The sequence below is a fragment of the Notamacropus eugenii genome, chromosome 2 (genome assembly GCF_028372415.1).
Source record: "Notamacropus eugenii isolate mMacEug1 chromosome 2, mMacEug1.pri_v2, whole genome shotgun sequence".
In the NCBI taxonomy this organism is placed as follows: Eukaryota; Metazoa; Chordata; class Mammalia; order Diprotodontia; family Macropodidae; genus Notamacropus; species Notamacropus eugenii.
In genome coordinates, this window is record NC_092873.1 from 438,999,623 (window position 1) to 439,023,389 (window position 23,767).

The 23,767-nt window shown below is 42.0% G+C and overlaps 1 protein-coding gene across 1 annotated transcript in view; it reads left to right on the forward strand.

Annotated features, from left to right (window-relative positions):
* The window catches only part of CSRP1 (cysteine and glycine rich protein 1), a 34,674-nt gene extending 15,733 nt beyond the window's left edge, over positions 1–18,941 (forward strand). The window contains exons 3-6 of the mRNA XM_072648224.1: positions 8,098–8,266; positions 11,199–11,328; positions 15,756–15,849; positions 17,300–18,941. Of these exons, the coding sequence (XP_072504325.1) occupies positions 8,098–8,266; positions 11,199–11,328; positions 15,756–15,849; positions 17,300–17,376 (470 nt within the window). The 3' untranslated portion in view covers positions 17,377–18,941. The remainder of the gene's footprint in view (positions 1–8,097; positions 8,267–11,198; positions 11,329–15,755; positions 15,850–17,299) is intronic.
* The last annotated feature ends 4,826 nt before the right edge of the window (positions 18,942–23,767 follow it).

A 23,767-nucleotide genomic window follows, 5' to 3' on the forward strand; every position in this document is an offset into this window, starting at 1 on the left:
TTTTGAGTTGTTTACATTTCCAGAGCGAGTGGGAGCTGGCTTGGCAAGCTGATGCAGTGGAGGGTCCTGGCTTCTGGGGAGGAGAGGCTTCCAAAAGAATGTTGTTTAATCTCTGACCTAAACAGGGCTGTCTGTGGTGTCAGCTTCCTTGTAGTCTGAATGATTTTGTTTTGAGTTGGGGTTATGTGAGGTAACAAATGGAGGTAGCTCAGGAATGCAGGACAATGGTGCAGATAGACAAGGGCAGGACCTGGGGCCAGGTTACCAGCAGAGAGCATGACTCTGCATTTCCAGAATCATGACATGACCAGAAGCCAAAGCTGGAAAGTGCATAAGAGGACCACACACACACACACACACACACACACACACACACACACACACACACACACACACAGAGATAGACAGGGAGAGAAAGACAGAGAGAGAGAGAGATGCCAAAGGGACAGAATGTATTCAAGGATGACAGCTTGTTCTTCTGGGGAGCGTTGGCATGCTAGTTGTATATTTTTGTCCTCAAACTGGTTCTTGAACATCAATCAATCACAAGCACTTACTATAAGCATCAATAATGTTCTAGGCAGCTAAGAGGTAGCTTGGCATTCAGAACAAGAAAATCCTGCCTCTGGCATATATTGGCTGTGTGACCCTGGGTCACTTCAAAATGGTGAGACAGTCCTTACCTTCCCCTACTGAGGAAGACAGCATGTTCTCAGATAAGCACATTCTACATATATGTAAAAGAAATATATGGTCATCGGTCCTGGGGCACTATAATTGAGGGAATTAGGAAAGACATCATGTAGGAGGTACTATTGGAACTGACCTTAAAGGAAGCCATGAATTCTAAGAGAGGAGGGATGAGGAAGGAAAGCATGCCAGGTATCAGGAACAGACTGTACAAAGGTACTGAGGCAAGAGATGAATGACCTGTTTGGGGAATAGTTAATGGGCTAGATGAACTAGGCCAGTGGAGCAATGAGAGAGGCTAGTTGTAGATTATTCTTTGGTTCCTTTGATCTGGGTAGGAAGCCACATTGACTGTCTGGCCTACCAGATGTCTCTTTTGCTCTGAAGTATCCCGTTGGATTTGCCATGTTGTTCACCAGGTTCATTTCACATTCACCTCCATTCTCTGTCTACTGGAAATTTGGCAGCCCTCTGGATACCCTGGACTTGGAAAAGCACCTTTGCCTGATGTGTCCAGATAATTCAGACAATGGTGTTTTTCAGCCTGAATCATTGGACTGTTCCCTTATTTCTTCTGTGTTTCTTTTTTTTTAAATGTTATGTTGGCAAGACCTTATCATTAGAGATCTTCAAGCACAGGCTAGGTAGGGATGTTATAGAGATCATTCCTGCTCAGGAAAGGATTGTACCTGATGGACTCTGAAGTATCTTCTAATTCTGAAGTTCTGTGATACATCACTTATAAACCTACATCAGAGTCTGGCTTGAAGTTTCAGGCAGATGAAAGAAGTTTGTGATCAAGAAGCTGCTTGTTAGTCTGATGGCAACTCTCAACTTGAATTCAAGGAGACCAATAAGATAGAAGGACTTTTTTCCTCCTGGAAGAATAGAAGGGTTTGTCAGGATTTTGGGCAGAGTTCCTGGTACTACTGTGCCAAATCTTGAACCAGCCCTAAAAGAAGTACCCATCTCACTGTCCCTAAGACCTTGAGATTGTTTTGATCTGACATTTTGAGTCCTTCGTTGTAGATCCTCCTGATATAGGTGCCAGTATTATCACATTGGACACAAGATAGGCAAGGGAGAGACAGGACATGCCAGACAAAGCAGGGACGAATCACACTTGGAACCAGTAGATGGACAGAGAGATAGGAGGCATACAGGACATTCCAGCAGGCATGAGAAGAGGCACCTTGATGGGTAAGCATGTGTCCAGACCAGTGCTAATCATGTCCAGAGCCTCTCCAGTACTTTTGTAGGAAGGGTTGATATAGATAAGGTAGCAGTGGTTGATAAACAATCTGACCTCTGTGACCCAGGTTCCCTACTTTATGAGCATGTGTTTATCCTGAGCAGAAAGGGAGTATATAGCACCTCTTGGGATAGAGTAGTATTTGGCAGTAAACCCTAGAAATTAAAATCCAGTCTGTCCTAACCTTGATTAATGGGAGTAGACACTCGTAGGTTGACAGTGTGAATGAATGAATGAACATTTATTCACTACTACAGTAGATGAATACATATTTATTCACCTGGTATTTGAATCCCCATTGGCTGCTGCTTATTGTTCTGTCATTTCTCGCTCTTTGTGACTCCATTTAGGGTTTTCCTGGCAAAGATACTGGAATGGTTTGCCATTTTTTTCAGGTCATTTTTTTTTTTTTAGGTGAGGAACTGAGGCAAATAGGGTTAAGTGACTTGCCCAGAGTCACACAACTAGTAAGTATCTGAGGCTGGATCTGAACTCAGGTCTTCCTGACTACAGGCCTGGCTCTCTATTCACTTCATCACCTAGATGCTCCAAATGGGCTTCAAATTGACTTAGAAAACCACAAATTAGCAGTATCTATGTTTTATTGTATTGTTATTTATTCTGTTACATATTTCCCAATTATATTTTATTCTGGTTTGGTCTGTACTGTGGGGTACCTGCTGTTTGGTGCCTCTGGACCCCACAGGTTATTAAAATGCAATATCCACTAAGAAGAGTAGAGAAATGTCTCAGAAACTTAAAAAAAACCCCAGACCTGTGGTTTTATTGGTCTAGAGAATTCCCACTGAGGAAATTCCCTCTACCAGTGTAGAATGACACCTGCTCTGTCTGCCATTTACAATTCTAGAGTTGCCCGGGGACACTGAGAAGTTGCTCAGATCACTGGGAGAGGAGGTGCATGAGCTCAAAGGCCTCTGAAGTCTTGGTCTGCTCTGGATCTAAGATGACCCAGCCAGTATATGTCAGTGACAGGACTTGAACCCAGATCTTTTGGAGTCCAGGGCCAGCAATCTGTCCACTACACCAAGCTGCCTCTGTAAAATGTTATTACTTCTCTTTTGTTTAAAAAATAATCTGTATACAAGTTGGAGTGACATTAATAGGGAGGGAGCTTCATTAGAATAAATGGTTAATTAAATCTCATACACAGTGAGGTATTAAAGTTAGCTGCTCCAGCTGCTGGCTGGGCAATAGAACCTTCCAAGAGTGTTTACAGTGTAGAATTCCTACATACCTTTGGGCAAGAGCCCCATGTTTGAGATGTGAATGATTAAAATCACTGAATCATGGGACTCTAGCACGAAATTTTTCCTCCTGTGCCTTATTCTGGTGTAGAAGTGACCTTAAAGGCAGCTAGATGGCTCAACGGATTGAGTGCTGGACCTGTAGTCAGGAAGAGCTTAGTTCAAATCTGACCTCAGACACTCACCAGCTGTGTGACCCTGGGCAAATCACTTAATCTCTGACTTGATCCACTGGAAAGAGATGGCAAACCACTCCAGCACCTTTGCCAAGAAAACTTACATGAGGTCACAAAGAGTCAGACATAACTAAACAACAACAACAAAAAAGTGTCCCTGAGTTCCTTGAAGGTTATGTCTCTGGACTAAAAGCTCTGGCAGGTTGTACCAAGCTGGACAGTATAGGCCTTTCAATAGACTCTATCCATTGTCTGAAGACCAGTCTAGTCTTATGCAGAGAGGATCATTGGTGGTAGGTTGGCCATTGGAGGATGACTTTGGGAGGGACCATAAAAATCTCATAAATGTTATCTCCAAAGGGTTATGGTCTGGTATAGGTAGAGAGACTACCCATACCATTGAAACTAAAGATGCTAAAAGTACTGAAGAGACTAATCCTGGAACTGGGGAAATCCTTCTAGTTAAGACTTCCCTTCATTCAATTTTAGACTGAGTTGTGAGAAGGCAAAGGCTCTACCTGCTTAACTTGGCATGGAGGCAGTGTGCCAGCCATACCTTGGTAGGTCACTGATAGTAGACAGTGATGTTCAGTAGTTGTCTTTCCACACATTTACTGTTCCTCACCTAGTTCTAGATCAAGAGCTCCAACATGAAGACAGCATGATGGGTGGGAGGAAACTTCAGAGCCACCATCATGTGATGATCACAAACTGAGATATTCTGGGGCCAGTAATGGACTGGGTCCCAGATTATCACTGTCCTCCTCAGATAACCTTCAGAAAGCACATGGGCATCGTATAAGACACCATATACAGAAAGACTCAATAGCTTCTAACTTCTTTGGAATTTAAGCCTACAATATTCATGGGCTTACTCCTATCTTCAGCCAAATTGGAGAAAAGCAAATGGAGAAGTATGTTTGATTGTATTTGACCCAAATCCTCAGGGCAGGGAGTTTAGAGAATTTGGCTAATATCTCATGTGATTTCCTCCTCTTTTTGCTCTTCCCTCTTCTTTTTCCATGGACTTTCTCACCAAGGACTAATCACTGTCTATATATGTGGGTCACACAGATAATGGAACGAGAATTTTATACGCCAAACACAAATAAGCATTTATGACTTATACACAAATCTAAGGTATATTTTAACAGTTTGTAAGGGCAAAGGAACTTTTAATAGAGGAATGACTAAAGTGATGCTGAAAGTTATAGAATTGAGAAAAAAACATGTATAAATAATAATAGCCTTAAATTGAAAAATAATACTTTGACTATGTGATTCTTCGTGATGTTACTTGTATAGAAATATATATGTATATATTTGTACATATGTACACACATATCTTTTGAAGTATTGAAAGGAAAATAGTACATTATATTCCTTAACATATCACTTTTTTGTAAGTGTTCAATAATATTCATTTATTTTTCTATGTTTTGTTTTGTAGCCTTAAGAAGTGTTTCAAAAGTGTCTGAATATATAAAATAATAGTAAATGACCTTCATGGTGTGGTGCTGCATTGTACATACACCTTGTAGATATTAAATTTTGTCTCAAAAAAGGGAGAGTATTGAGCAGGGAGTCGGAATTGCATTACGGTCTTGGTTCTGCTGGAAAATTGCTTTGGAATCTTGCAGAATCCTAACTTCCATTTACATAATAATATAAGGGTTTACAAAGTGCTTTTGTCAAAGCAGTCCTGTGAGGTGGGTGGTATCAATATCATCGCCATCTTATAGATGGGGAAACTGAGACTCCAAAGGGTTAATGCCCTGCCCAACATCTTAGTTTCTTTCCTATCCGTAAAATGAAGGAATTTGACCAGATGTTAGTTTAGGTCTCTTCTACATCTAACATTTTAAATTAGGTACCCCCTTATTCTTTTCACCTCATCCTCATTGGCACATTTCTTACCTTATCTCTGGTCTCTGAGTTCCAAGTTCCATCTGGGCCTCACAGGAAGAAAAGGATAGTTTTGGCCAAATCTCTAGACTTCTCATCCCTAGATGGGAATGTTGGAGCCTTTGGCCTTTTGTCCTCTCTCCCTCCTTCCTAACCACAGGGAGCTCCTCTTGGGAGGCCAGGCCATTTGAGAAAAGGCTGGAAAGTTCCTTATTTAGTCTTGCCTCTGTGCTGGATTAGGGTGGGGATTGGGAGGGAGGGGTCTGGCCAGGAGGACCTATATTTAGGCAAAAATCTCCAACCTGAAGATTCATGGGAAGGAGGGTGAAGGAGAAGTTAGTCAAGGGCCCTTTAAGGAAAGACAACTGCTACTTGTGCCAAAAATTAAAAAAAAAAAATAGGGAGCCAAGGGTACAGGCTGCTTCAAGAGAGGGAGAAGAGGGGCATAATTCTTTCCTGTGTTATCACTCAACAAGGGCACATTTGGGGAAATAGCCAGGTTCAGTGTGCCAAGTTCTTTAGGATGTTTTGGTGGAGTTAAATTAGATTTGAGCCTAAAGTTAAATTAAATTAAAGTTAAAATTAAATTAGATTAGAGCCTAAAGAAATTGGCTGAGTCAATTGGAGCAGCTGATAGAGAAAGGACCAGATCTTAGTGAGGTCATTTCATCTAGAGAAGATGGAACTGAAAGGCCAAGGGGATGTTTTTGCTGTTCTAAAAGAGAGAAAGAAAAAGAGGTGATGCCAACAAACTCCTGCCTGATCCCATCATCAAAGCTTTGATAGTTGGGAAGTTATCCCAATTCAATTTAAACATTTATTAAACACTCACTGTATACAAAGCACTATGCTAGATGTTGGAAATACAAAGCTGGACAAATGTTGTTCTCAAGTAGCTTACGATATCACAGTGGTTAAGGAACCTGAGTTCTTTCCATTGTGCATTGAGTGCTAAGAGTGGAAGCTGCTGGAAAGTCTGACTTACCAGGCACTGAATAAACACAAAGAGCCCTTCCCCCACTCCTCAATATGTTTAGAGGCTGATGCCCATTTCTTAGCTCTGAATCCACAGATCTTACTCTCCCTGGCTGTTTTTGAGAAGTGTGTGTGTGTGTGTGTGTGTGTGTGTGTGTGTGTGTGTGTGTGTGTGTGTGTGTGTGTGTGTGTGTAGGGAGTCTCCAGCCCCTTTTCTTTCACTCAGGACCCAGTGACCAAGACAGCTGCTGTGCCCAGGTATTAGCAGTGAGAAGGAAAGAGGCTGATGGAAAAAGCTGAAGCTGTGCTTGTCATTATGTGTGATTTTTTTTCCTGATCCTTTCCCATGAAGGAGAGGACTTGGGAGAAGGATTCTCCAACATCTGATAGCCCCAAGACTGGCTGCATCTGTCTGGCACTCCACTGGGGAGCAGAATGTTCCTAGGTCCAAGCCCTCTATTGTTTGTGTGCTAGATCATTGCAGATTCCTTTACCTTTCAGTTTCAAGAGGTACATATATCCTCAGGGCATCATGCCTATAAAAATGCTTAAATAGGAAGTGCTTAATACATGCTTTATCTGGAGATCTTCAGCAATTATCCATTTACATGCTGTGGTTAGTTTTCCTTACCATGATTTTCTGCCCCCTGCCCTACTTTGTCTTTTCCCTATTCTCCTGATGGGGTGCTTGGGGGCTTGTGCTTGGATCCCAATTCCAAGATCACATTTCTCCCTAGCTTCAAAACATTTTCCCTGGCAATTTTCTCCCCAGTCCAAGGACACTATGCCTAGTAATAACTCATGAGTGGGCCATAGTAAAATAAACCATTTTTCCCCATCACAAGAACAAGATGACCTCTGAAGGAATTCTCTTGTAAAAACAGGACTATCATATAACCACAGAATTATTGTGTATTAATTCTCAAAGTTATTGTATACAATCCAGAGGTCAAGCTATAGATGTCAACTCTCAAAGCTATCTTGCTACAGACATAGCAGATCAAGGATACACTTCTTAGAAATCTCTTCCCATGATTTCCAGTATTGAATGATGCCTGTGACCAAGGTTGTAAATTATCACCTAATTAGCTTATCTGCCAGATATTTCACTACTTTTTCTATGTAAACTTTAGCATTGTTCCTGGTAAGTTGTAAGTTTTTTAAGGAATGCAAGTTCCTTAAGGAGCTCTGCCCACCATATTGGTGTCACAATAAACCTTTGCCACCTTGACTTTAAGAATGTTTGCGCCCATGAATTCATTCCAGACTGTACTACAATCCTTGAGCGGTCCCTGAACCCCATAAACCACATCACTCTGACCTGTGGGGAAAGCACTGGCCTAGGAGGCAAGTCATTTTCTCTTTCCAAGCCTCATTTCCTACTCTGTAAACTGAGGGGCACTGGTCCCTTTTATCAGTGAATTTCTGTGATTCTAAGACTATAACCTACTCTAGATCCAGAACCTATGATTTTTGTATGCAGAGCATGAAACCTTGTACCAAGGATGATTGGTGCTAAATGTTCCTAGAATCAATATTTTGAGGTAAGACACTTGGACACCCATTTCTGGAGAAGTCATCATGCTAGAGGGATGGGGTGGTGGGACTAAAATGAGGTGGAATTCACTAGGAGTACCTCAAAAAGTAAGACAGGAATCTGGCAATATGATAGTTTCCTATTTTGATTCTTTTTTGATAACTAGCTGTCATTTTTTATATTGCTAAAGGATTGAAAGAGCTTTTAGTGTCTTCTGAATTTGGTGCCCTGGGCCAAAGCCCTAGTTGCCCTGCCTCAATTAGGGTCCCACTCATTCTTCTATTTCTTTCTCCCCAGTGGTTTGCAAGAAGAACCTGGATAGTACCACCGTGGCTGTTCATGGTGAAGAAATTTACTGCAAGTCCTGCTATGGCAAAAAATATGGTCCGAAGGGCTATGGCTATGGGCAGGGAGCTGGAACACTGAGCACTGACAAGGGGGAGTCTCTGGGCATCAAGCATGAGGAGTGAGTACAGAATTCCATCTTTTTCACAATTACAGGATGAAGAGGGTGTGGTTAGTTATTTGTATGAAGATAATCAGGAGGTCTTAGTGGACCACAAGCTCTATATGAGTCATGGCAACCAAACAAAAGGTAATACTCTCCTACGTTGTGTTTAGAGAACCACTGGGAACATTTCTAGAGAGAGGATGGTCCCATCTACCTCATGACCCTAGTTGGATCACACATGAAATCTGATCCTTAATTCAGGGCATCACATTTTAGGAAGGATGTTGGTAATTAGTTGGAGAACATCCAGAGAAAGGCCATCAGAATGGTGAAAGGCCTCAAGCCTCTACCATATAAGGATAAGCTAAAGGAGCTGATGATGTTTATTTTGGAGAAGTAAAGACTTAGAAAAGACATGATAGACATTTTTAAAGCATATGAAGGGCTATTACATGGAAGAATTAGTTTTGCCCCACTTTATGCCAGAGGACAGAAGTAGGAGTAATGGTACAAATTGCAGAGAAATTTCTGTACAATATATGAAAAAACTTCTAACAATAAAAACAATCCCAAAGTTGAATGGGCTTACTCTGGAAAGAGGGATTTCCCCATCACTGGACTTGCTCAGGAGAGGCAGGATAGCTGCTCGTTGGAGATGTGGTGGTGGGGGGAGAGTGGGAGGCATTGCTGCTTCAATATAGAGCGTAACTTAGTAATGACCCAACTTAATAACATCTAGCATTGAGACAGCCCTCAACAGTTTGAAAAGTTCTTGACGTATATTGTTCTACTAGATTCTTGCAACAACTCTGAAAGGTAGGGAGTATTATTCCACACCATTTTAAAGGTGGGGAAACTGAGTCTGAGAGAGACATGTCTGAAGCTACAAAGCTAGTACCTTCTTTCACAGCATGACCAATATGGAACTGTTTGGCATGATTGCATAGGTGTAACTACATCAAATTGTTTATCTTCTCAGGGAAGGGGAAAGTTAGGAAGGGGGAAAGAGAATTTGCATCTCAACATTTGTAAAAAAGAATTTAATTTTTTTTTTTTACTTTGGAGGCAACTGTAGGTTAAGTGACTTGCCCAGGGTCACATAGCTAGTAGGAGTTTGAGACTGGATTTGAATGGAGGTCTTCCTGACTCCAGGGCCAGTGCTCTATCCACTGTGCCACCTAAAAATTGTTTTTATGTATAATTGGAAAAAATATTATTTAATAACAAAACAAAATCACATAGCTCCTAAGTATCTGAGGTAATATTTGAACTCAAGTAATGATTCTGTGAAAGCTAGTTAGCTATGGGGCAATGGGGCATGGCCATCACTTGTAGCAGGACTGTATTTCTGAACCCCTTGAAGAACCTTGGTTAGTTATGTAGAATCATAGAACTGTAGAACATTAGAGATGAAAAGGACTCTAGGGATCCTCTACAGTCCAACACTCTCATTTTACAGGTCAGGAAACTGAGACCTATTGTACTAAAAGAGTTAATGCTTGGTCTTAAGAATCCTGGTCTCCTGACTCCAGGTTTGGTGATTTTTCTAGTAGACAGCTCTGGCATAGTGGAAAAATTCCTAGTCTTTGATCTACACCCCTACTCTAGACATTGAGGGTATTTGGGGATGTTTTTAGTGAAAACTGGAAAGCTCAGAGAAAATGCTTGCTACTTTTTTCTTTTTTAAGTTCCCACCACTTTAATCTTTCATCATGGATATAACAGCCATACTTCCAACAGGGACAACTATTCCTTTGCCCAGGTGCTGTCCAAAGAAACTTCCGCTTCCCAGGTGGTTAAAGCAGGGTTAGTGTTAAAGAGACAGGATGACCTCTGACCTGCTGCTTGTTGATTGATGCCTGTCCTTGGACAGTTCTGGCTGGCTTCCTAGTCCCATTGGCATGAATACTAAGTCACCAGGGCAACTGCTCAGTTTTCCCATGGGGAGTGATTTGCATTTAGATGTCTCATGACACAGGGGTTAGAACAGAAGCATTGTTGGGGAGGGTAATGGTGCAGGGCAGTGGATTGTTTGGCAAATAAGAAATGAAAATGATGAGGTTTTGAATCTAGGTGAATGGAGAAGCAGTGTGTTGTAGCAAAAAGAGTACTGTCCTGGGAGTCCAGAAACCTGCGTGCTTGTCCCAGCTCTGTCATTGACTAGCTATGTGACCTTAACTACGATGGTTATCTTCTCAGCACCTCAATTTCCACCTCTGTAAAATGGAAGCATTGGTCTAGATGATCATATGGATCTTTTTATTTTTAATTTCAATTTTATTTTTGAGTTTGCATTCTCTTTCTCCACACCACAGAGAAAGCAAGGAAAACAAAACCCGTGATAGTCAAACAAAACAGATTCCCATACTGTCCATGTCCAAAAAGAAACCCCAAACAAAACCAAAAGACAACCTCCAGTCCATCCTTTGAGTCCATCACTTCTTTCTCTGGAGGTAGATACGTCCTTCATCACAAGTCCTTGGTAATTGTGGTTTGTCATTGTGTTTATCAGAGTTATTAAGTCCTTTGAAGTTGTCCGTCTTTAAAATATGTTGTTATTGTGTAAATTGTTCTCCTGTTCTGATCACTTCACTTTGCATCAGTTCATACAAATCTTTTCAGGTTTCTCTGAAACCTTCTATGGGGCTTTCTAGCTCTAGTATTCTGTGAATCAAAGGCAGAGAGAATGGTTTCCATTCCTGGACTCAGGTAAAAGAAGGGAGGAAATGTTTGTTCAAATCATTTGGGCATTCACATCAGCTGCAGTACTCAACTAAGTACCTAATGACCTAACCTAACTCACTTGCTCATGGAGTGTCAGTTTCTTCATGCGTGAATGGGGTTAATAATAATTCACTTGTTTTAACAAGGTGGTTGCAAGCACTTTATAGATATTTAAGGTGTCACATAAATGTGAAATTATTGTTCTCATCCTTGCCACCTCCAGGGCCCCTGGTCACAGGCCTACCACCAACCCTAATGCGTCCAAGTTTGCCCAGAAGATTGGAGGGTCTGACAGCTGTCCCCGGTGTGGACAGGCAGTCTATGCTGCTGAAAAAGTGATTGGAGCTGGGAAGGTAAGCTGCCAGCCTGGCATGGCCAGGCAACATGTGTGGGGAGGTAAAGAGATTGTTTCGGCATAAGTTCCAGACAAGGCGGCTTAGCCAGATGTATGCCTCCCTTCCTGAGCTGGGGTCCACAACCTCCTTAAGGACAACTCCAAACTCCTACAGTTCAGGTTTAACGCTTTGCCTCCTGGACCCCGTGTCACTACAAATCACTTGTTGCTACTGTTTTCCAAGAAGCACAAAACACTTATTACTATATTTTATTACCATAGACGGGCTTTTAAAAAATGTCTCTACACTGTCCATAGTTGCACAGACTTAGGCTTTCTCGAGGCATATGAACAAAAACATACTGATAGAAAATCCTAGAGCTGGAGATGGGGACCATTGAGGTCACCTAATTCAACACCCTGAGGCCCAGAGAAGTCATCCCAGCTCTAGCCTTAGACAAATCACTTAATGGTCTTGGGACTCCCATTCCTAGTCCGGAAAATGAAGGGGCTGGAAGAGATGGTGCCAAGGTTTATTTCAGCTCTAAATCTATAATCCTATGAAGTTAGTATGTCCAGGGTCATATGGCTATAGAGGCAAGGTCTGAAGCAGACCTAGATTTCCAGGCTATGGTTTCTTATCCATCACTCTACATCATGAATACAGGCAGAAGGCAGTTGATATAAATGTCAAAACATGTAGTTGTGATCTTTAGGGTTTGAGTTGAGACTGAATTAGTAAAGTGGGTAGAGTTAGCCAAGGAACATTTATTAAGTAAGTGCCTGCTGTGTGCCAGGCACTGTGTTGGATGCTGTTGTTACAAAGATAAAAATAAAACAGTCCCTGTCCTCGACTGGGGGAGATGATGATGACAAGGGGGTGGTAAGCAAAGGGAACAGACTTTTATTAAGCTCCCACTGTGTGCCAGGCGCTGTATTTAGCACTTTGATCCTCACCATAACCTGAGAGGCAAATGCTATTATGACTCTCATTTTACAGTTGAGGAAACTGAGGCAGACAGAGGATAAGTGACTAGTATGTCAGTTATCTAATAAGTAAGTCACATAGCTAATAAGTATCTGAACTCAGGTTTTCCTGATTCCAGACCCAGAGCTCTTTCTACTGTGCTCCCTAGTTGTCTCAAGAAACTTACATTCTATTGGAGGAAAGACATGTATGTCAATTATTATATACAAAATAAGTCAGACAGTCACTTGATAAACATGTATTAAGTACCTACTATGTGCCAGGGCTAAGCATTGAGGATACAGAAAGAGACAGAAACTGGTCTCTGACCTCAAGGAGCTCACAAACAAGCCAACAAAGACATACAACCTAGTTAGAGAGAGGAAAAATAGGAAATGATTAAGAGAGGGATGATGCTGGAATAAGATAAGGCTGGAAAAGGCTTCCTGTAGATGATGGGAAAAGCAAAGTAATGGGGGGAGGGGAAGCAGTAGGAGCTGGGAAGGTCCTTGTGGGCGGTGGTGTTTCATGTTTAGAGAGAATGAGAAAAATCATTACCTCTTTTTTGGGGGGGGCTAGTGAGGGTAGTCTAGAGAAACAGGCATTTTTAGGAGATGTATAAATGTATACATGGGGAGATCTTGGTTGAATAGACAGTAAGAAGGCATCAGAGTCAGTGGTAATGCGGGATTTGACCCATTTGCATCCTGGGAGATATGAGATAAGAGTTTCTACTCTGGCTAAGTAATCTGAGGTGAGAACAGAATTTGGGATTCCCTAATTTTAGCGCTGTAAGTGGCCACCCTGCCGCTCCCCCAAGGACATCTAAGGAAGAGCAAACTTGGTGGGCTCAGATATCCAGAAAACCAGAGACTGACTAGACCCCTTTACTTTTTCTGGAGTTCTTTGTAGCTGAGATGAGCAGCTCCCATTCTAACCCCATCCTATTGGCATCATTGTTTCCCTCTTTTTCCCCAAACTCATCAGCCTCTCGTTGCCCTGGAAAGGTACCAGTCTGTCCCATCTGGACTGCCTTGTTTTGGTTTCCTCTTTATCTCTGAGAGCTGAGTATCAGCAACTCAGCCCATTAAATGATTTCTGATGAGATTCAGCTGCTGAGAACTTGGCTATTTTGGTGAGGGTCCAAGCCAAATTTCAAAAACCTCATTCTTGCCTTTTTCCATAAAGAGGCTCATAGCCGTTCATGTTCACTTGCCATAAAGTCTAGATGGGAAGTACTGATGACCATCGATGGTCCCATGGTGGTCCCACATCTCTAGGGAAACATTGCCCTTCTTTCCTCTTATCGATAAAAGCCCTTTGAACAATCTTCTTTCATATAATCTTTCTTGTAGTGATGAGCTTTAAATGAATGAAGAAGCTGGAAGAAACTTTCCTTAAAATCCCCAGGGTCTGGTTAATTCAGGGGGATCCTAAATACATGATCTTGATGGGGCTAGTCTGGACTATTCAGATTTGGGAAGAATATAGAAATCTTGCTTGAACAGCCGTGTTGGAAACATAGATTTCTTCTGAAGCTGGCAATTCCAGACCAAACTGGCTTCACTGAATTGAATTTAATGAACTTTGTAACGAATTTAGGTGGACCATCCAGAGAAAGAACTGATGGAATTTGAATATAGATTGAAGCATACTATTTTTACTTTATTTGTGTGTGGTTTTTTTGTTGTTTCTTCTTTCACAACATGACTAATATGGAAACATATTTTACATGATTGCACATATAGAACATATATCAAATTGCTTACTGTCTTAGGGAGGGGGAGGGGAGGGAGGGAGAAAATTTGGAACTCAAAATTTTGTATAAAAAATGAATGTTAAAAATTATATAATTTACATGTAATTGGAAAAATTAAAATACTATTAAAAAAGAATTTAGGTGGACTCCAATGCTGGGACTAAGCTTCTGTTTTTCTACATCTTGTTTTGAGTTTCACTGTCTGCTCTGGATACTTCTTTGCCTTCTCCCTTCCCCCACCTCAGGGATGAAAGACCACCCCCTTGCTGTCTTCACTGAGCAGGAGCAGGGGGAAGCCAGAAAGAAAAACTGAGGTATGAATCAGTGAAGTAGTAAGATCCAAGACAGTCAACAAGGTTGAGAAAAATGGAAATGGAAAATGGAAGCAATTCAGATCAACAGAACTTGATGTTTTAAAATCCATACAGATCAGGATCTGAATCTTTGTTTTGTCACTCCCTGAATGATCTTGTTTAAATTATACTTTCTGGGTTACATTTTCCCCAACCATAAAATAGGGGAGATTTGTATCTGTGCTGTTTTATAACACTTTGGGGTTTACAAAGCACTTTCCCCCAACAACTCTGTGAGGCAGGCACTGGGAATATTATTATTATTGAGCACCCCTATTTTACAGATAAGAAAATAGAGACCTAGGGGGTAAGTGACTTCCTTGGGATTAAAAAATCTGATTAAAATTCAGGTCTTCTGACTACAGGTCCAATTGTACTCTGTCTACTTTTGTAAAAAGAGCTATTAGATGAGAAATCACCCTAAAAGTAAAAGAGTTGTAGCTATTTGAAGAGGTAATTAAAATGGAGATCTCCTGATATCTAGATTTATGGTTAAAAAACTACCACGTTACCTCCAGGATCAAATATGAAATCCTCTGTCTGGCTTTCAAAGCCCTTCATGATCTGACCTCTTCCTGCCCCTCCAGTCTTCTTACATCTTAATCCCCTCAATATACTCTGGATCCAGTGACAATGAATGGCCCATTTGTTTTTCCTCAAACACCACACTCCATCAAGAGATGAACATTTTCACTGGCTGCTCCCCATGCTTGGAATGTTTTCTCTCCTCATCTCTGTCTCCTGGTTTCCCTGGCTTCCTTCTGCAAGAAGCCTCTCCTATTCCCCCCTTAATTCTAGTACTTTCCCTCTGAGATTATCTCTCATTTCTCCTGTTTGAACAAAATTGTTTACCTGTTGTCTCCTCCATTAGTGTGAGCTCCTTGAGAGTATGGACTGACTGTCTTTCTTTGTATCCTCAGCACTTAGCAGTGGACTCAGCACATAGTAGGTCCTTAATAAATGCTAGTTGTCTGACTGACTATCCACATTTGAGTGCAGCTAGTTATGTTAATAACTGAGTTGTCTCCCATATACATTCACCATCTCTGATTCTCTCTCTCTCTCTCTCTCTCTCTCTCTCTCTCTCTCTCTCTCTCTCTCTCTCCCTCTCTCCCTCTCCCTCTCCCTCTCTCCCTCTCTCTCTCTCTCTCTGTCTCTGTCTCTGTCTCTGTCTCCCCCACCTTTCCTCCTCTCCCCCTGCTCCCAACCTGGAATATGAAACACACCTTTCTTAGTTCCATTGGCAGTGTGTAGACCTATTAGTGTCTTGAAGTTCACTTAGCATAGTCACTCCTAAGGCCTGGGATGGGAGGATTCACCACAGAACTTCTCACAATTGTGCCTTTTCTCTTCTCTTCCTTTCTCAGTCCTGGCACAAGAGTTGCTTCCGATGTGCCAAGTGTGGCAAAGGCCTGGAGTCCACTACCTTGGCAGACAAGGATGGAGAAATTTACTGCAAAGGTGAGTAGACAGGTGATGATGGGGCTGCTGGATATGACTTTAGGCCCACCCATGTGACAGATAAGCCAATATTCCATGCCAGAAACATCACATTTTAGGGCAGGAAAGTATTTGAGAAATCATCTAGTCTCATCTTCCACAAATTAAGACTTTGGGTTATGGAATATACTTGACTGAATCATAAATTCTACTCCAGGATGTTTAAGTGTATAGAATACCCTTGAGTAAAAAGGGAGTCAGGGAAACTTTGGAGCAAAATAGAGAAAATTAAAGCCAATTTTCATGTAAGAAATTTGCTGCATGAATATATGAAAAAGCTTTTATTAAGTATTTACTCTGTGTCAGACATAATGTTAGGTGCTGAAGATACAAAAAAAAAATGAGACAGTCTTTGCCCTTGAGAAGTTCAGTTCTATTGGAGGAGATAACACATATCAGGTAATAGTGGCCCCGTAAGGTAGATTTGGTCTGGGGAATCACAGAATACAGTGGATGAACACGCCCTTCCCAAATGCAAAAGTCTGATTTGATAACTATACATAGAGTAATAAGTAGAATTGGGGGTGGGGTGGGGTTGGAGGACAGTATGAGCATGGTATTAGGGCAGATGGTTAGATGGCCTGGGTAGACAATTGGATGGAATGGAATGAATAGTATGGTCTGGGATTGATGATATATAACTGGCTAAGCAAGTCTATACTCAATCAAGACAGCTCAGTCTCAGGGGAGAAATTACAAAGGTGGGGAGGGGGGACAGTAGGTTCACTTTCCCAGGGACTGGAAGAACAGATTTTGAGGGTCTAGTCTAGTGTACAGGGTACAGATCTGAATTGGGAGAAGTGGGGCAGCTACAGCATCAGGGTAGTTGACAAGATAATTTAATATTTAACATTTTAGAGTGCTCTTTGTTAGGCATCTATGTTTTCCCAAGCCCAGCACAGAGTAGGTGCTTAATAAACGGAGATTGATGATTGATGCATAGTGAATTTAAGTATTGGACTTGGAGACAAAAAGAACTGAATTCTATTCTTGTGATGTATAACCTTAGAAAGTCATTTAGTCTCTCCCATTTAGCCTCAGTTTCCTCATCTGTAGAATGGGGATAATAATAGCACCTACCTCTTAGGGCTGAGATAACACATGTCCAGTGCTTTGCTTGAAAGCGCTTTGTAAAAGAGAGTTTGGTATTATCACAGAGCTCTTTCAAACACAGTTTAGGAAAACCCAAACCTAATCCAAACATTTTACACATGAGGAAAGTAAGACATAGAAAGAGAAGATAGTTTTCCCAAAGTCACCCAGCTAGATAGTAGTAGAGTTGGAATGGGAGCCTCAGGGAAGACAGTGGGTTGTTGGGACAGAAAGGATAGTAATCTTGGTACCCTGAGCCTGCTACCACCCATCTGGTCTTCACGACAAATAGGAATCTAACCATTTGCTTCCTTTCCAGGGTGCTATGCCAAAAACTTTGGGCCTAAAGGATTCGGCTTTGGTCAGGGAGCTGGGGCCTTGGTCCATTCCGAGTGAAGCGGTCGATGGTGTTCCCATTTCCCCTGCTCACCTCTGGTGCCTCACCAATGCCAGCCCCAGCCCTTGTCTATGTAGACCAGGCTAGATATGGGAGCTACATGCTTTTTTTTTTCTATCTCCTTATTTTCCACCCCTCCCTCACTCTCTTCTGTCACTTCTTACCAGGCTTTGTAACCACAAGTTTTGGCTTTGTGTTGAGTGAGTTTCTGCCTGGGACACTGGGCTCCACCTTCTCACCCACTCTTCCCAGCTGACACAATTTCCAGTGTGAACATTCTAAAAGGCTACTAGTATTAACACTTTTACAGGGAGCAATCTTGCACCCTCTCCCCTCACTCTACCCGACTGACTGAGTTCATTGGCCAAGGAACAAGAAGCAGTCTCATGAATCCCAGAGAACTGTGCCAGCCAGGGGAGAGTGTGAGAAGGAAAGACAAAGGGAGGGAAAGGGACAAAAAAGAGACCTGAAACATCTTCCTCGGGTTTGGCATGTGTATGCAGGGAGAGGGAGAAGGAGAGAGGCGTAAGGAGAAGGGCCACTCAGATTTGCTGTATTCCCCGATGAGTTCAGACAAGGGCATGGTGGATGTTTCCACAGGACAGAACCCCACAGTGAGCTGTTTCTACCAAGTGTTGAGTACCTCTGCTCGCCTGGGCATACTTAAATGCTATTTGCAAACATTCAAATGGTGTGTTTGGCCTTGGGGACCAACACTGAGTTGAATGGTCAGTGCTGTTTGCTTGAGGCCTACGGATGTTGTCCACAGTCTGTACTGCACCCAGGTCACTCCTGTTAGAAGGTGCAGGGAACAGCCCCTGCCAGTCACAGACCTAGAGCATCAGGATGAAGTCCAGATCTCTCCTCCCCCATCCTGAGCTCCCTCAAAGACAGGGTCATTTTTGGAATCCCTCAGGGGTCTGTGTCACTGCTTTGATGGCATAGGAAGTTCTGGACCAAACTAGACTCCTGAACATCAGTCAGTGACCCAAACTTCAGGGAACTCAAAGCCAACTCTTATCCTGGGGAATCTTGAGGCTATAAATTTTGGTGGCCAGCCCAGAGACCCTAATCCTTCTCCAATTTCTCCCAAGGGATGCTTCAATCTAGTCTCCACTCTGTAGAATTTCTCAACATTTGTAAGGGCAAGATTTCCAGGTAACTTAGAGATTCTCGTTGGGTATCTTCCTCCCCATCCCATCTCCAGATCATCCTCCACTGATCTCTTTCCAGGCTCTCCCTGTTGGGCTCATATTCTCCCCCTACCACTATCCTTCCTTGCATCCCTCCATCCCTTCTCTCTCTGGGTCTCTTCCTTGCCCATGCCATCCCTATCACTGCTAGATCCTGAGGGGAAGGAACAGAAGAAGCAGTACCTAGGGAGGTGTCAGGCAGGGTCATGGCCAGAGGAAAGGGAGGTCTTGGAAGGACCCCCATGACTATGAGAGAACCATCAGGCTAGGACAGATTTATTCTGAGGGATACATCTACAATACCTGTTGCTGGGAAGGGCAAAGTATTTAAGCTAATTTCTTGTGTAGTCAATAAAGCTGTTAAAAAAGAATCCTGGTATCCAGAGTCCTGAGAAGATGGCAACACAATCAGTCCCCTGGGACCTGAAGGAAACTTGGATGGGGTCATGAAAAGGTACCTGAGGGGCCAGGAAGAATATTAAACTTTGCTGACTCCTTTGTATCAGGAATTCTGGAAATCACCAAGTTAAAGGTAGCTTAGCAAGATGATAAGGGACTCAAGACTCCTCCAAGTGAGAGCTTGATGAAGAAAATAGTGGTGTTTGTCAGGGGGAGATGGTGCACAAGGCGATAGCAGTCTTCAAGGGTTATTGTGCATCACCCTTATTCAGGCCCATGTTATACTAGGTGACTCCTGTCATCCCTTCCAGCTCAGTCCTTGGCTTTTGGATCTTCCATTCAAAACCTAATCACCACTTAAAGTAACCCATCCCTCTCTCCCAGACTTAGAGATAACCAACTGGGAACTACTGGTGTTTGGACATTTGAGCCGTGATCTCAGCTATAAGGTTGGCGAGCTAGACCTGTAGGCTGGTTCCAGAAATTTCTGACCTGGGAAGCCCCATAGTGAAAGCAAAACCCAACTAAAGACATCACCAAGTCAAAACCAGAAAGCATGGTTTGGGGAGGGGTAGGCTGGAGACCTGAGTATTCTGCCGTTCAGGAATTTCAGTTCTTAATTTCTGTAAAATGTTGATCACAGGCAGCAAGGAAGCTCCCACAGTCAGATAACCCCCTGCCTGGGCCTGCCTGAGGCTATCTTTACTCCTCTGTGACACAGGTCCACGTCCCCCCAACTGTCTCCACTGCTGCTGCCTACTCTTTTAGCTTGGCCTCCAGCACACTCTGAATCCCTCCTATTCTCTGGACACGGGGTCAAGAGAAGTCCTTGACCTTCCCCTTGTTTAATCAAAGCAGAATTTGTGGATTTTCTCTTCCCCAATTGCCACTAGGCAAAAGAGCTTTACTAATATCTAAGGGGAAAAGGTCAAACATTGTACTGGTTTGAACACAGAACACACCTGTTTTCCAAATCTCGATTGTATAAACCCTGAATGTGGAAAGGCAAAGAAAAATGACAATATAAAGAGAGAGATGATGGTTAAAAATAAATAAATAAAACATCTTTGTTTGAATCAAAAGAATAGGTTTAGCTCCTTGTCTTTACTTTGAGGAACTGTTCTCTTGTTAGAGTGAGGGAAATCATTGTAAAATACTAGTGATTTTTTTAAGTATCAATAAAAAATTTAAAAATGGAAAGAAATGGGAAAACAAATTTCCTACAAACATGCTTCCATAATCTTAAAAATATTCTTTGTCAGTATCTACATATTTATTTTTACTTTAAAAGAGATTTCATTGTAGGAGTGCGATTTATTTTTAGACCAGTGAAAGGTGAAAGGAAGCCGTGTAGTCCAGTGGTAAGAACACTGGACTTTGGAATTAGAGGATCTAAGTAAGAATCTTGGCTCTGCCACTGATTCACTTGTGTGACCTTGGGCAAATCACATCACTTTTCTCTGCCTCAGTTTCCTCATCTGTAAAATAAAGGGGTTTATATATATATATATATATATATAATATATATATATATATATATATAAACAGAGAGAGAGAGAGAGAGAGAGAGAGAGAGAGAGAGAGAGAGAGAGAGAGAGAGAGACTAGATGGTCTCTGCAGTCTCTTCCAGCTCTAAATTTGTGATCCTAACATCCTGCAATAGGCCTTTGGGAGCAAAGCCTTGAGGAATTCCAGAAAATGAGAGCCTTCTCCTAATACAGTCCTAATTTAACCATATTTACTATCATACCACTCTCAACTGAATCCCAGACCTATCCTGAGGTTGATTCTTTAAGGGATCTACAAAGCAAAAATCCACTTAGGGAACAGGATGCAGGAAGTAGTCACAACCTGGAACTTGTAACCTTAGGGAATATGCCTTGCTTCTGACCTTACTTCTCTCAAAGCCATCTTGAATAATGAATGTATCTAAGAATGAATCCTAAGAGCATTGACTATGTAGAAGAGAATGATAAGGATGAGACAACATGCCAAAATTTGGGGGACAAAGTTAACCTAGGAAAAAATGTACTCTTGGCAATATATTCCAACAAAATAAATAGAGGATTAATGAACCATCCATGAAAATTTAAAAATCAACAAATAATCCCCAGAATATCTCAAATGAAAATTTCTGAAAAATAGAGGGAAAAAAGATGCAGTGGATAAAAACATCAAAAGACTGATAAAGTAAAAGGTGACTAAAAAAATTAGACTGAACAAGTCTGTAATCCCTACTGCTTGGGAGGCTACGGCTGGTAATTCCTTTGAGGGCTAGGGTTCTGGGCTGCATTGGGGTAAAACTGATCTGATGTCTGAACTGAGGCTGGCATCCATATGGTGAGCCTTCTGGGACCAGGGAGTCACCATACTGCCTAAGGAGAGGTGAGTGGGGCCCACGTGGGACCAGGAGCAGTTTAAAACTTTCATGCCCATCAGCCTTGAAATCAAGCTATGAGTGATGACTGTACTTCCAGCTAGGGTGAGACAGGGAAGCAAGAAGGAAAAAGAAAGATAGAAAGGAAGAGAAAAAGAAAGATTAAACTACAAAGAGAAAGTAAAGAAAGAAAGGAAGAAAAAAGTAAGAATGAAATATGGATCTGGAACTAACCCACAATCATTACTGTAACAATAGCTAGCATTTCCAGAGTGTGTGAAGGTTTGCGATGTGCTTTTTAAAACCTCCTTTTATCTTCACAACAACTCTCAGGCGTTGGTCTTGTCCACTATTCCTATTTTACAGATTAAGAAACTGAGACAGGCAAGGGTTTAATAACTTGCCCAGAGTCACATAGCTAGTAAGTGTCTGAAGCAGAACTTGTTTTTTCTCCAGAGCTCTATCTGCTGAGTCTGGCTCATACCATTTCTATCTGTATTTCTTTTTATACTATCTGGCTGCCTCATACCATTTCTTATTCATAATAATAACTCAGAAAGAAACAAAGAGCCACCAAATGAGTGTCTCTTTGTCTCTTCATTTGCATGAAATTAATTTCAGGACCAAATGAATAGAGCTGGAGCTTCCTGTGGCCCTAAAAATTGATTCCATCTGCTCCTCTATATGTTGTTGTACAATTTGTGGCCCCATTTGGTGTTTTCCTGGCAAAGATACCGGAGTGGGTTGCCATTTCCTTCCTCCAGATGAGGAAACTGAGGTAAACAGTTAAGTGACTTGCCCAGGGTCACACAGCTATTAAATGTCTAAATCCAAATTTGAACTCAGGTCTCCTGACTCCAGGGCTGGTGCTCTATGCACTATGGCACCAACTAGCTGCCCTTTCCCTCTATAGGTAGAACTCAGAAATTAGTAGATTTAGAATGGGGTGGGACCTTAGAAGTTATTCAGTGTAACCCTCTCAGTTTATAGATGAAAGTCTCAGTGACCTGCCCAATGTCACATAGGAAAGAAATGGCAAGGTCAGGATTTGAATCTAGTTCCTCACTAAATCCAATGCCCTTTCCATGGTCAGCAGAAGTAGAGGCAGGCTGAGGGAGGTTTTTCACACTGGACTCCAATCTTGACTTTGCCACTTCTTTCCTGTGTGACATTGGGCAAGTCCCTGAAACACTCATCTATGAAATGACATGGATGCATTGAATGACCTTTTGTACTGAATGTAGTTTAGTGGATAGAACGCTGGACCTGTAGTCACTTGTGTAGTGTAGTCATCACTTCAACACTCCTTTCAAACACTGGCTGCATGACCTTAGGCACATCATTTCCTCATCTATAAAATGGGAACAATAATGGGGCCCACCTCAGATGGCTGTGATGGACAAGACACAATCCTCCACCCTACAGAATGTTATAGTCCAGTTATGGAGACAAAACACAAACACAAGAAGCATAATTTATAATAACAAGGCAGGATAAGCTTAATGCCACAGGAAGGGCATACATCACAAGCATTTGAGACAGTCTAATCAGACAGGGTGCCTTCTTGAAAGGAAGGAGAAAGTGGTTGTCACATGGAACTATGTGGAATGGATGATGAAAAACAATAATTGAGCACCAGAGGAATTCTACTAATGCCCCTTTAAGCCTTAGCTAATTTACTTGTGATTGGTACATTCTGAGGGGCTGGGGGGTGGGGGGGTGGGATTCTCTACCCGCTCCAAATTACTGTGTTTGCCAAGGGACACAGCCCCATTCGTCCTCCTTGGTATATGAGAGTGTAACCCCAATGTTCAGGAGCTGCTCAGGTCAGTTTCCATTCTGGCAGAATTGGCCACAGTCCTTGGGTTGTGGCATGGCCCATATCAGTACAAAAGGGATGTGGTCTGCTGTCACTGGCTGGCACATGCTGACTCTGTATCCTTTGTTTGAACATTAATAAATTATAACTTGGAGCATGAGCTGAGCTTCTCTTGTTTAGAACCCAATGACATGTTACAATGCCAGAGCAATTCAGGCAGGAGAGACCATTGTGGGTGGCTCTCAGCTCTCAAAAGCAGAGGCCATGCCTCATGTCTTTTTAGATTTCTTATAGGGCCTAGAACAGTGTCCTAAATATAGTAGGTGTTCAGCAAGTGTTTGTTGAAGGAATAAATGATCATTTGTATTTACTAATGGCTTAAAATTCATGAATCATTTTTCTTTCAACAGTCTTATAAATATTACATGTATATAAAGTGACAAAATGTCTAGGGTGCTAGAAACAGCATTAGGAAACATGAATTCAAGTCCAGTCTCAGACGCTTGTTAGCAGTGTGACCTTGGGCAAGTTACATGAGGATTCTCCATGGAGAATGGTAACAGTACCATTCGATTGTAAGCAATTTGAAGGCAGGGACTGGT